The 12,355-nt window shown below is 40.1% G+C and overlaps 1 protein-coding gene across 3 annotated transcripts in view; it reads right to left on the reverse strand.

Moving 5' to 3' along the window:
• LOC127450156 (trinucleotide repeat-containing gene 18 protein-like) overlaps positions 1-12,355 on the reverse strand; it is a 97,425-nt gene that overhangs the window by 51,946 nt on the left and 33,124 nt on the right. For all 3 annotated transcript variants that reach the window (XM_051714001.1, XM_051713999.1, XM_051714000.1), the window contains exons 4-5: positions 4,527-4,631; positions 1,449-3,200 (exon numbers count right to left, since the gene is read on the reverse strand). In XM_051714001.1, coding sequence (XP_051569961.1) covers positions 1,449-3,200; positions 4,527-4,631 — 1,857 coding nt within the window. The remainder of the gene's footprint in view (positions 1-1,448; positions 3,201-4,526; positions 4,632-12,355) is intronic.

Genomic DNA, 12,355 nt, shown 5'->3' on the forward strand with positions numbered 1-12,355 from the left:
ACAACATTTCACAATTGCAACTAAACTAAAAAGATTTCAAATTTGTATTCAAAATACCAAAATAACAAACATGAAGGTGCACAGCATTTTTTACCAAAAGATAAACCTAGATAATGTTTCTGAGAGGGATTCAGTTAGGAGTGTATTGAACCTTTCAGTATTGACAGGCAGTGGCAAAGAGATTGTCTTCTTCTAAACCGAGGAGGGGGACGATCTCTGTCATGCTCCAGGGAAAAGGTTTCAGTCTGTTTCCAAGGTTACCAAAAGCCTGTCCGACATGCTATCCGTTTGCATCAAAAAGAGGGCAAATTAGACAAGCAAAGCTCTGTCCCTAACACTTTTTTAAATGTAAATTCAAACAGTCTTTCTGTGTGAGGGGACTAATGTTTTACTGCAATTTTCTTGCTCACAGGAGGACATAAATTAATGACTCTCCCCACCTCTCTTTCTGTCCCTTTCCAAGGCTGATTTGATTGCTAAGCAACAAACCTAAAGTCATATTAGAATGCGCTGCTTGTTTGCCACCTTAAGTTGTGCTCTGTAAATTATGTTTATAATGCAGGCGAGCGTGTGATGTCTGAGTGAAAGGTTTAACACACACCCTTTGCTAACAGGAAAACACTGGACCAAAGCAATTGCAAAGCTCATGCTGCTTAAGAAATGAAAGTGCACCAGCCCTCCTCCCAAACACAGCACATCCACATAAATGGGCTAAAACCAGGGACAAAGTGAGATGATATCAAAATGTTTATCTTCAGTTCCAAAATGTGAATATGTGTACTAAAAGAGGCTGGAAATTAACAATTTACATTCCCGGTGAAGTAATTAATTTGCTACTTGCGTCATCAAACGGGATTATAAAAATAATGCCAGAACACTACCCCATATTGGTTGCTCTGGTGGGCTGGTCAGGATGCTCAAACAGAGCAAATGTTTTGACAGAACCACAGTCACTACGTTTACATGCGCAAATATAATCGTGATACAGTGGGTTTTTGAGCTATAGTCTTCAAGTGTCTATCCAAGTACACATGACACAATGTGAAATTTAATATTTGCAGGAAAGACATCAAACACAGCTGGTTAAATGAGTCACCTGAATTTCGGCGCATACAGGCGTGAACTCTAAGGCCATCTGTTGTCTAATTAACGTATAGATGCTGGATGAAGTCAAGGTACAATCGCATTATCTAGGGCTCACTAAAGTGTTTACATGACATTTTAAAAAGACAAATTGTTTTAGACTGAAATCGAACTTTTAAAGTGCATGTAAATATACTGTGTCTACACTTTTCAGAGAAATAAGAACATGGCATTCACAACATTCTTGGTTGTCTATGCATGTTAAACTGGGATTAGGAGCAAGTATTTTAACAAACAAATTACTTACTTCACCTTTAAGAACAATGCTGAGAATGGATAAAAAAAATTAAAAAAAAGCAGCTAACCTTTGATGGTTCCTCCAAGAAGAGGACGGTCCCTGTCTGATACAGAGCTGAGCTTGCTGCTGTTGTCCCTCTGACGAGCAACCGCCACTGCGATGCCCACTGGGGGATGCCGAACCTCCGCTTCCCCCTGAGAAGAGCTTCCATCTCGGCCAAAGGATTTGGCACTCTCTGGTCTCTCAGGTTCTTTCTTTAACTGTTTTCCAGGCTGTTGGGGCAGAAGATGCTGAATTCTGGACACTCCGGGATAACTGGCCTCCAGTTTCATGCTGCCCAGCCCTCCAAATGGACTGCGGCTGTCAGAACCATGCCTGGAGCCAGACTCGCTAGAGAAGTTGCCGCTGTACTTGATGAGGCTTTGCATTGCTGACACTTCCCCATGTCCCTCAGGGCTTCCACCGCTGCCCACTGGCCTGTGCAAGCCTGTAGTGTCCAGGTACATCCGCTTGCCCTCTTCCTCACCTCTAGTGCCATGGGTGTGCTGGGCAGCCAATGCGGCAATGTGGCTTGTAGCATAATTCCCCATCTCGAAAGGTTTCCATTTTGGTTCAGCAGAAACCAAGCCCCTCATCGGGCGTTGCTCTGAATGAAGTGCACCTGGATCCATTCCAGAGAATGGATGGGCAGACCTTTGTAACCTGTCTCGCTCTTGGCTGCGGGATTCAGCCTCAAGTCTCGATTGGATCATGTGTTTAGATGTAGTGTTGGTTAAGTCCCTGGCATCTGGGCTGTTTCCAGATTTATTTGTGGAACCTTCTAAATACAGGGGCTTCTTCATGGCCAAACCATTTGACCTAATTACCGACCCTTCCTCTCGTAAAACATCTCTCTTGACGTCCCCGTGAGGGGGTGACTCACTTCTAACAGAGGACCGACTATGGTCCATATGTGTTCTCTCATTACCCAACAGCAGGGATGATCTGTGCGAGTCCCTCTCCCTGCTCTTGTCATTTTTATTATCTCGAGCTTGGGAGGCAATTTGAATTGGCCCTTTTCGCTCGTCGTAAACCTCAACAGAAGGCACATAAGTAGGAGCTATCACTCTGTGTTCTTTGCCTGGCTCTTTAGTTGTAGAGTAGAGCGGGTACATGCTGGGTGGCATGTGGTGAGGGGGAGGGTAGGTACCAGAGGACACCAGCCTGGGCGGGAGATGGGACTGGTTGGACTGCAGGGAAGAGGGACTGCCATACGACACATGCAGAGTGCCAACTGATGTAGCAACTGAATCACATCTTTTCTGTTTGTCGGTGAAAACTTGGCCCCCTGTTCGGCTGTTTTCTTCATCCCGTTCTCTGTCCCTCCTCTCCTGTTCTGTACTTGGGTGTCGATCTGGCATGCTGCTGCTGGTCCCGCAGTTACCGAGTAAGTTCTGGTGAGGTTGTTTGGGTTTAGTGTCCGTGGTGCTCAGAGCAGGCGAGTGCTGGTGAAAGAAAGGCCGAGTGTGCTCTGTAGTCTTTGCAGGCCTTTCTGTGTTGCCTGCTCTGCGTTCATCTTCTGCCTTGATATCCTGGGTGAGGTCCACCACACTGTGGGGCCGTGACTCCTCTTTTGGCCTCTCTCGTTCCTTTCTCTGGAGGGAGTGGCCTAGGTCACTTTTACAGGGCTTCTCTTTACCAAGTTCCCTGCTTGAGTCTTTAGAGCTTTTGTGAGAAGGTAGGGCCTCCTTTTCCCTGGAGAGGGAGCCAGGCATGTGAGCCACTGGGCTCCTAGCCATTGCAGACTGGGAGTGCACTGAACCTGGCAGGTAAAACCCCTCTGAGAGAATTAGAAAAAAAAAAAGAATCTGGTGTAAAAGTGCAGAAAGTATATAAAAAAATAGGTCATATGTATTTAACTTGTTAAACACTTAAATTAGGCAATATCTTCTTTGAATACCCTTAAAGGTCTTTTACAAATGTCCTGAAGGAAACATGCTGCTGTTTTACATAATCATTGACCTGATGTGGAATGTGTTATGAATATTGCTGGTATGGCCCGTATGCCTTTTTTCTTTTACTATTTCTCTTATGTTGCTTTAATGTTTTGTGTATGTGCTACCATGTGAAATTGTTTTTTTATGTAAAACTGTTTGTGCTGGCGTCTTGACCAGGCTCCCTGGAAGAAAAGATCTTGTATCTCAATGGGACTTTCCTGGCTAAATAAAGGATAAATAAATCAATAAAAAAAAAACTTGGAGTACAGCAGTGCAGAAATGACTCTTAAAAGTTCAAGCGCTAGTGGGTGAATGCTAACAAAAATAAAGTGCTGCCCTTTTGCCTTGGGTCTGCTAAGGCAGAATAAGGTCTAAAGTTTTACAATGTAATATTTAACTGTGACACAGGTCAAATACACTGGGTTATGGATATAAAGCCATTGCAAAAATTGTACGGGTAAAAAAATTACAATTTTGCTCCAAGTAATCCAACACATATAGCATAGCAATCCATCATACTACCCCAAAGACACTTTAGTCCTGTTTTTCATTTGATAACATTATATATACACCATTTATAGTACAGTATAGTATTATACACCATTTTAATACTATGAGAATAAACAAATAAAAGCATACGTAACGCCGGATTCATATTTTCAAATAGACAACTTTGATAGGTGGACAACATAAAAATAAATATCTGAAACACATTTCACCCAAAAAATAAGTAAAATAATCAATTACATTTTGAATTATACAAAATACCAATGCAAATTGCCATTACTGTAGTGAAAAAAAATAAAATAAATAAATACCATTCTAATTACTGTAATAGTTATGAAAATCATCCCATCCATACATTTTAAATTATTTTCCACTACAATAACTACTGTAATGGTGCATAATAAATATTTTTTTCACATTAAAATATGCTACTTAAAAAAATAAACAATGGAAAAATTCTTAATCCAAAAATAGGATTTATTTATGCAAAAAAATTCTAAATAATATACCGTATACAGTATTATATTATAATATTATACAAATACTGTATGACCTTTTTACATTTGACAGTTTGTGAGATTCCCTCCAATATGTAAATGTTTACTACTAGTTGAATAAATTATTGTGATACTGCTAAAATGTGATATCACACACAAACAGACCTTTTTGGGAGTCAAAGAGTGCATGCTGGCTGAACTGGGGATGCTCAAGGTGGCCCAAGGGAATGTAAGGGCTGGGGTAAAGACTGCTTGGCAAGTGAGGGAAACCTGTAAGAGAGAGTACAGAGATTTTAGAGGTCTTATTATTCAAGAAAATAAGGGAGTGTCTAATCATAAAACTGACTTATGAGCACCCAAAGCAAAGGACAAAATATTTTTCTCACGTCTGACATCTGGTCACTGGGGAGAGGCCATTAACACATGCAAAGTAATAAATTTCATGTAAGATTTCACCAAGGACAAAGACACACAAGTCCATAAACACATAATTGCACATTCATAACCTCAAACAATACAAACAGCCATAAAGAACAAAAAGCACTCACAAATAGTGCTGACACACAACATTACTCCTTAAGAAGAAAGGTTAAATTAAAAGACAAGAAGGGTTGTCAAGAGCTAAAAACAAAAAGCTCTCTAAAGACAGACATACTTGACATTCAAAAAGGATGACAAAATGCTTGGAGCATAATCCTCCAGAATATAGAGTCATAAAGGTCCTGGCTGTAGTAGATCAATTCTAATTGGGTGAATCTGATCCTTCACTCAGACACTCCACTGCAAGAGGTTCATTGTGGGTGGGGCAGGCTCGCATTTAAAGCCAGCGACACCCAAGGCACATTCTAGACCTGTTGCAGCTTTTATGGAGCAACTTGGCAATACAGAGCAGGCTCGTACCACCCTGGCCCCTGGCACATGCTGATCTGACAGTGACTATGAGATCTCGGAACAGCACGTAGAGAGACAAATGAAATTTTTGTTTTCGGACGGCCACGTCTTAGAGCATGTAATTATTCAGCGCGCTAGCGTCTGCATCACACAGTCATGGCAGTTTGGCGAGAGGTCAGCAGGCGTCAGGATGACTCATACGAACATCCTGAAAAGATGAGTAACCACTAAATCAAAGAGCTCACAGTAAACGTTGTGCTCGTGCTGAACACTAGTTGCTGTAAAGAGATGAGAGCAGCTTTGATTAGACTCGGCAGCAAATGAATGGAGTGAAATAATGCTGGAATGTACACTTTTCCCTACCCTATGGCAAAATTGCAACACAATCAGACAGGGTTTACTAAAGAAAGGTCAAGCAGGCATTAAACTGGATATATAGCTAAGTTAAAGGGGCTGCTGAACCACTTTTTAAGATTTTACAACAAATTATCGAAAGTGAAGACGACCCGAGAACAAGGTGTTAGAACTCATTTTCTAATAAACAGAGATTAAGAGGGAATATCTACAACACGGCTGCCTGCCTATGCATAAACTCCTCACTGAGGCTGCAAGAAAGCACATAAAATCAATCACAATATTTACTATGGTCCTTTCATTTATATCACCAGCCAAGTAAATCACAAATCTATCCTGAGAACTTGATTTAGTAGAGATTGAGCGGGTTTACCAATAAGGTTGGACACAAATGACTTCACATTTTATATATTAATTGACAGACATTGAACAAGTTTATATTTCAACTAAAATTAGTCAAATTAATTCTAATATATATATATATATATATATATATATATAAACCAGTTATGCATTTGGTTTAATCAGAGACCTAAACACAAAAATAATGTATATCATATCGGTCATTAAAAACCAATATTGTTTGATCTCTATTGCCCAGCTCTGCATCTCACACTAGGCATTCAAATTCATGCTGCTGTTTAAACAGTCCAAACGAACCAGTCTCCTCAGTGTGAATATTGACAACTTTGGTATATAAACAATAGCAGGAGTGTCTTACGTTTAATGGGTTAGTTCTTACCACCAAAGCAATTAAATCAGGTCACACCAACTGTTATGGACTGACTCATGTATGCCCAGAGCAGTCACTTCTCCAAAACAATGTGTAGAGAGATAGCAGATACAGGGCCCTGGAGGGGCAGGGTCAAAGGTCAGCCCATTTCAATGAGTGTTGCCAGAGCTCTGAACGAAGGTTTATTGGAGCCACATGGAAACAGTATCAAAGCCTCCGAGAATGAAATGGTCTTCATTCTCTGCGTATCTCACTTTGAGTCTTATATTCTGTAGATTAAATTCCTCAGTCAGACCAGGCCATGCTGATTAAAACATGTTCTATTGTCAACAGTGAGCTATATAAAGGACTGAGTCAGCCCACATACTAAGTGTGGTAATATTACTAAGTCATACGACTTCCAAAATGGCATTGGTTGAGCTGTTTATGTACTGTATTGGAGGCAAAGAAATTCAACTGCCTTTTTCTTTTCCAAAATTACCAAGAAATTTTTATCAGCCACATTTACAGGAAATACTGCATTCGCTTTTTTATTTTAATTGGGAGTCGGTGACAAAACATTCAACATAAAACTCCAGGGTTACTCAAAACTTAGCTACAATCACAGCTCCACAGTCAAAACAAAGTCTTCATAATTAGTGATGTGACATGTACACGTTAATTGTTATAAAAGGTCAAAAAATAAAGAAATGTCTAAAAATGTGTGCACACAACCTTGCTTCATTTAGAAGTTGCACAGCCATGTATTGACTTAAATACTGTGTGGAAAAAAAGGATGGGCAGTAACGCTAAAATATCCTAACAAATTCAACATTTTACAGCCTTTTGACCATATTCAAACTATACATTGATGTTTATGTATTTGGTCTGAAATGGCTAAAAAGTTTTTTTTTTTATTTTATTTTTTTTTTTATTTCAACCAAACAATCACTGTCAAGCAGATTCATAATGTTTAAGAACTAGCCTAAAATAATTAATGCATGTTTTTATACTGTTTTTAATTAAATGTGCACAAGGAGGAATATTGATTCATTTTAATTTATTTGCACAAATTAAATTCCATAGTAATAGGCGTAAACAGCAATATCAAAATTTTTACAAAAGTTTTACTAGTTTTAAACATTTTAGTAATGGTGCAAACAAATAGCTGAATCTGAAATTTATTGAAACTAATAGTTTGAACTGAAACATGCCAGCTTAATTACCAATATGTTGAACTTTAAAATATCATCTTGTCTTAACGTTCTCATCATCACAAAATTAGCAAAAAAAAATTAATTTTTTTTTTTTTTTTATCCCTTTTCTCCCCAGTTTGGAATGCCCAATTCCCACAACTTAGTAGGTCCTCGTTGTGGCGCGGTTACTCACCTCAATCCGGGTAGCGGAGGACAAGTCTCAATTGCCTCAGTTGCTTCTGAGACCGTCAATCCATGCATCTCATCACGTAGCTCACTGTGCATGACACTGCGGAGACTCACAGCATGTGGAGACTCATGCTACTCTCCGCGATCTACGCACAACTTACCACGTGCCCCATTGAGAGCGAGAACCACTAAAATTGCGACCATGAGGAGGTTACCCCATGTGACTCTACCCTCCCTAGCAACCAGGCCAATTTGGTTGCTTAGGAGACCTGGCTGGAGTCCCTCAGCACTCCCTGGATTCAAACTCGCAACTCCAGGGGTGGTAGTCAGCGTCAATACTCGCTGAGCTACCCAGGCCCCCACAAAATTAGCACATTAAAATAATTAAGCTATTTACAATGCTGCTTACTATTATATCGCCAGCAAAACCATACTGAATATATTTTGTGAATATTCCATCTCACCCAGTCCTAGATGGAAACGTTACTTAAATACACTTCTATCTCTCTTACTACCACTACTACTAATAGCCCTCTAAAATGTTTGGTGGTTCAAAGGCTGCCACTTTATTTAGTACACCTCAAGTGACACGATGGCAGTACTATGCTGCACATTGCATTCTGACACCATGCTAAGAGATCACTGAAGACATCCTGCTTTTAGCAACAGGGCTAGAACAGCAGCAATTTATTTCTGTGTTCTTCTGCATGCCTCAACAGAGGTAGGACAGAGACAAGCATGCTTTCAATGAGATCCAAATCAAATCAGCTTTAATCTTCCTTTCAGTTAATGCGAAACGGTGAGCAAATCTCAGCCTCCATGACATCTTGCAAGATTATTTGTTTTGACTGCTACTGCTTTTTCCCGAAGTGCTGCCATTCTGCACCACAATGTGCCTTATGCAGAGGAACTGCCTGACTAGCCAGGCAGTTAGATAGAGCACCTCCCAAGACTAAAAATGAGAGAGAAGGGGGGAAAAAAAACATTGTAATCCACCCAAAAGTTTTAAGGTTTAGGCCAGTGTGATTATGAAACTGAAGATATATGTTTTTTTTGGAGCATAGGAATCATTTAACCTGGCTCATTCTTCAGGGCTCTATTAATAAGGGCAGTGGAAGGTTACGTATAAATAGGCTACACGTAGAGGGGAATTTGGCTCAAAATGGAACGTCAATAAAAGGAGGCCATTAATGTTCAAAAGCATTGATGCAACGAATATGGCATACCCTTGCTGACATGAGGTACGTACTGTATAAAAGTAATAAAAAGGGCTTCAAAGTGTCTAGAAAGGAGGCGATTCAAGGCCTGCATTAGGCAGGAGTGAGGGGCAATTCTGTTATGAGATTTTAGAGACAAACGATTTTAAATCGCCTAACTGATGAAAAATAGATTTTTTATTTCATTAAAAAATGTTTAGCTTAATATGCGGAAGGAAGGAAGGATGGACGGTTCAGCCCTTTAACCCACCACTGCTACAGCCATTAAAGCACCGCTTGTTCACTGCCAGACATCCAATCCTCTGCTGTGATCAATGTTCCTGTTATTATGCATAATCCACAGGCTTATTTGTGAGGTGTTGTGGAGATTATTTTTCATTTGAATATTCTCAACGCTTCACTGTCACACCCCATTTTCACAGCCAATCAACTTGAAGCTTTTGAATACACTGGTATTTTTCAATATTTCTCCATGAGTCTGCATCATCTGCTATGTTTGGTTGTTTGTTAAAGACATGTCCAATTGAGAATACATAGCAAAAAAATAAATAAAAATTGCATCCTTTTCTTTCACACATTTATTGTCACATTGTACACAGAGTTGGGCAACAAACGTGTCATTTGGTAGAAAGTAGTGTTGTCAAAAGTACCGGTACTTCAGTACTAAGTCGATACTAAAATAAAAAAGATGTAACGATACCAGTGTTTCTGCAGTACCGGTAGTAATGAGCACCGACTCTATCCGGTACCAGTGCTCAGTATGACTGACACACGACTGCTTTAAAATGCTCACAGGCTTATTTTAAACACGTGTTCTGTTACTCCTTGTCCATTTCAGTGTAAAATGAATCAAATTAACATTGTGACGTCTTAGTGTGATTTATTAAACCGCTAAACGCTGCAATCTGACTCTGGATGAGCTGCGTACTTTAAACCCGACCGCTCATCCACTATAAACTCCGCAGACATTGACAATCATTCACGTTATAGGAGATGACAAAGCAGGACACCAACCCACTGTGAACCACGCAGTACATGTAAACTGCATATTTATTTAATTAAATCACAACATTTGCGATTTAATCTCAACTCATCTTTATTTAGCATTTAAAACAACAGAGTTGACCAAAGTGGTTCACAGTAATGAGATTTACAACATAATTCAACATTACCACATACACAAACACCAGTAATCTTAAATAATAAATTATTAATAACTTGTATTAAAATAATATAAGACCCAAATATTAAATGTAAAGGGTTTTACACATTTATAGTCATGTTGTGCAAAGATCTGGGCAGCAGAAATGTTTTCTTTTAATAGTCTGCCATGATATGACACATTAGATATGTCATACAAACATACAGTACTTGTTGACTATTAAGAGCAATAAGCTTCTCATCCAAATGCAGGTTCGGTCGGCTTTCGCAAGGTTATATTTTAAAATGGACCAAAACTGGAAAATTTCCGTTGTGGTTATTTATATCCGTCATTAGTTGCTTTTGCATTATTTCTGCATTGAAAAGTACCTGTTCTCATTATCACGGAGCTCATTCTCTCTCTTCCTGTGTCTGTTCTGCCGCAATCCAAAAGAAGTGATTGTGAAGATGGAGTAATTTTTCCTTGTGAAAGTGCGTGACTGTTTATTTATCCAATCGAGGCTTGTCGTAGAACGCATGTCCACATGAAGCTTTCAGTGAGTAAAGAAATGCATCCAATTAAAACAGACTGATGTGGCTCATTTTAGTGCAAGAAAAAAGCTTGGTGAAAGAATCTGAGTGTGATGAAAACATTCACATCAGCTTGACGTCTTCAGTAAAAGCAGCTCCTCATTGGTCACTTGACGAGAACACAAGATCCCACCTCAGTGACAGAATTACTTTTTCAAACAAAACGGATGTGTTTTTTCAGTCTTTGAAGCCATTAACTCAGCAGGGAGTCCCGACAGTTAAGTGATTAACACTTCCCACTGAGAGATGCTTATACGCGCTCTGCCTGGCCAGTGATCGTCAATGAAGCTAACACCTGAAAATCATTGGAAAAATCAGCCGCCTACAGGGGCTGTTCACACAGAATGTGTTTTTGCACTTTCGTCCTTTGTGCCACCTAAAAAAACACCACCTAAATAAACTACTCGACCTAATGAATTGATCGACTAGTCAGTTTTTGGACTAGTTGATCATCCTGACCCACCCCTTTCCTTTAGGCAGAGAAAGGTAAAAAAAGAAATGAAAAAAGAAAAACAGAAAAAAAATAAAAACTGACTTGTCCGTTGCCACCTTATCTGTGCCAGAAAGACACAACCTCCCAATCGGCATCTACCTCTGCTCTCCCTCTTTTCATTATCTTTATTATACATCTCCAATTTCACAAACACATTAGTATTCAAAACCATCATCTGGACTCCGGGGACGCCACAGGAAGCACAGCAAAACATCAAAGCGCTACCTGCGCCAGCAGATCCATCATCATAGCCAAAGAGGGGCCTTGCTCTCTGAGCGTAGTCCAACGTGTGACAGCAGCAGCAGCAGCAGGCATGGAAACTCTATCAATCACAGAGCACCACTCTGCAGTCACCATCATCTCCTGCATGGTCCAAAGGTGAGATGCCCTCAACGGCCACGCATCTGATTACAGTGCTGATGAACCGCAGACCAGTGCAGATAACAGGCACCAACACATGCTCATAATTAAGGACAAAATGAAAGAATCCCACACCACAGCTGTGAAGCCACATCGACCTTTGAATTAAGACTTGGGAGGGCACATTCCAGGGATGCATTCTTGTCTAATACAAACAGCGATGTGTTTCAAATCGTCATCAGTGCATGCACCAGCCGCACAGGGCTCCATTGTTGTGGAACGCCTCATCCTTGCAGAATCTCATTACTGCATTCATAAAGATTGTGTATTTTAAAGTTAACCACAGCTCTAGGAGTTATTGCATGAAGACACTGCACGTATAGCAGAAAATCACGGCAAAAAAAATTGAAACGTTTCACAGTTTGCTGCAATTTATGCTTATTAATTGCACTTCAAAGTTAAATCCAACAGTACTGCAGCAGTTTTTCCCTATGATTACTTGCAATCCGCAGAGGAGCCAGTGCAGTATGCCTGATTGTTTCACACACTTCAATGTCAGCTATTCATCACATTTCTGAGCAGGCAGAGTGAAGCAGGCGTGCTATGATCTGTGCCAAGTTTTTAGACAATTCATCTGTACTTTCTCTGCAGGGACATGAAACAAAGGCCTTATTGGTAACAAGACCCTTCAACAAACCTTGTTAATAATCCGTCCATGCCCTTTTACAGAGCTAACATTGCTTTTCTTTCAGTTGTTTGGTACACACGTGAACCATTTTGAGAACTGAAATCTCTATCTTCTCAAAATGGCAGGGGCTGGAACGGCTTCAGTGCCAAATGAATCATCTTGC

The sequence above is a fragment of the Myxocyprinus asiaticus genome, chromosome 13 (genome assembly GCF_019703515.2).
Source record: "Myxocyprinus asiaticus isolate MX2 ecotype Aquarium Trade chromosome 13, UBuf_Myxa_2, whole genome shotgun sequence".
Classification (NCBI taxonomy): domain Eukaryota; kingdom Metazoa; phylum Chordata; class Actinopteri; order Cypriniformes; family Catostomidae; genus Myxocyprinus; species Myxocyprinus asiaticus.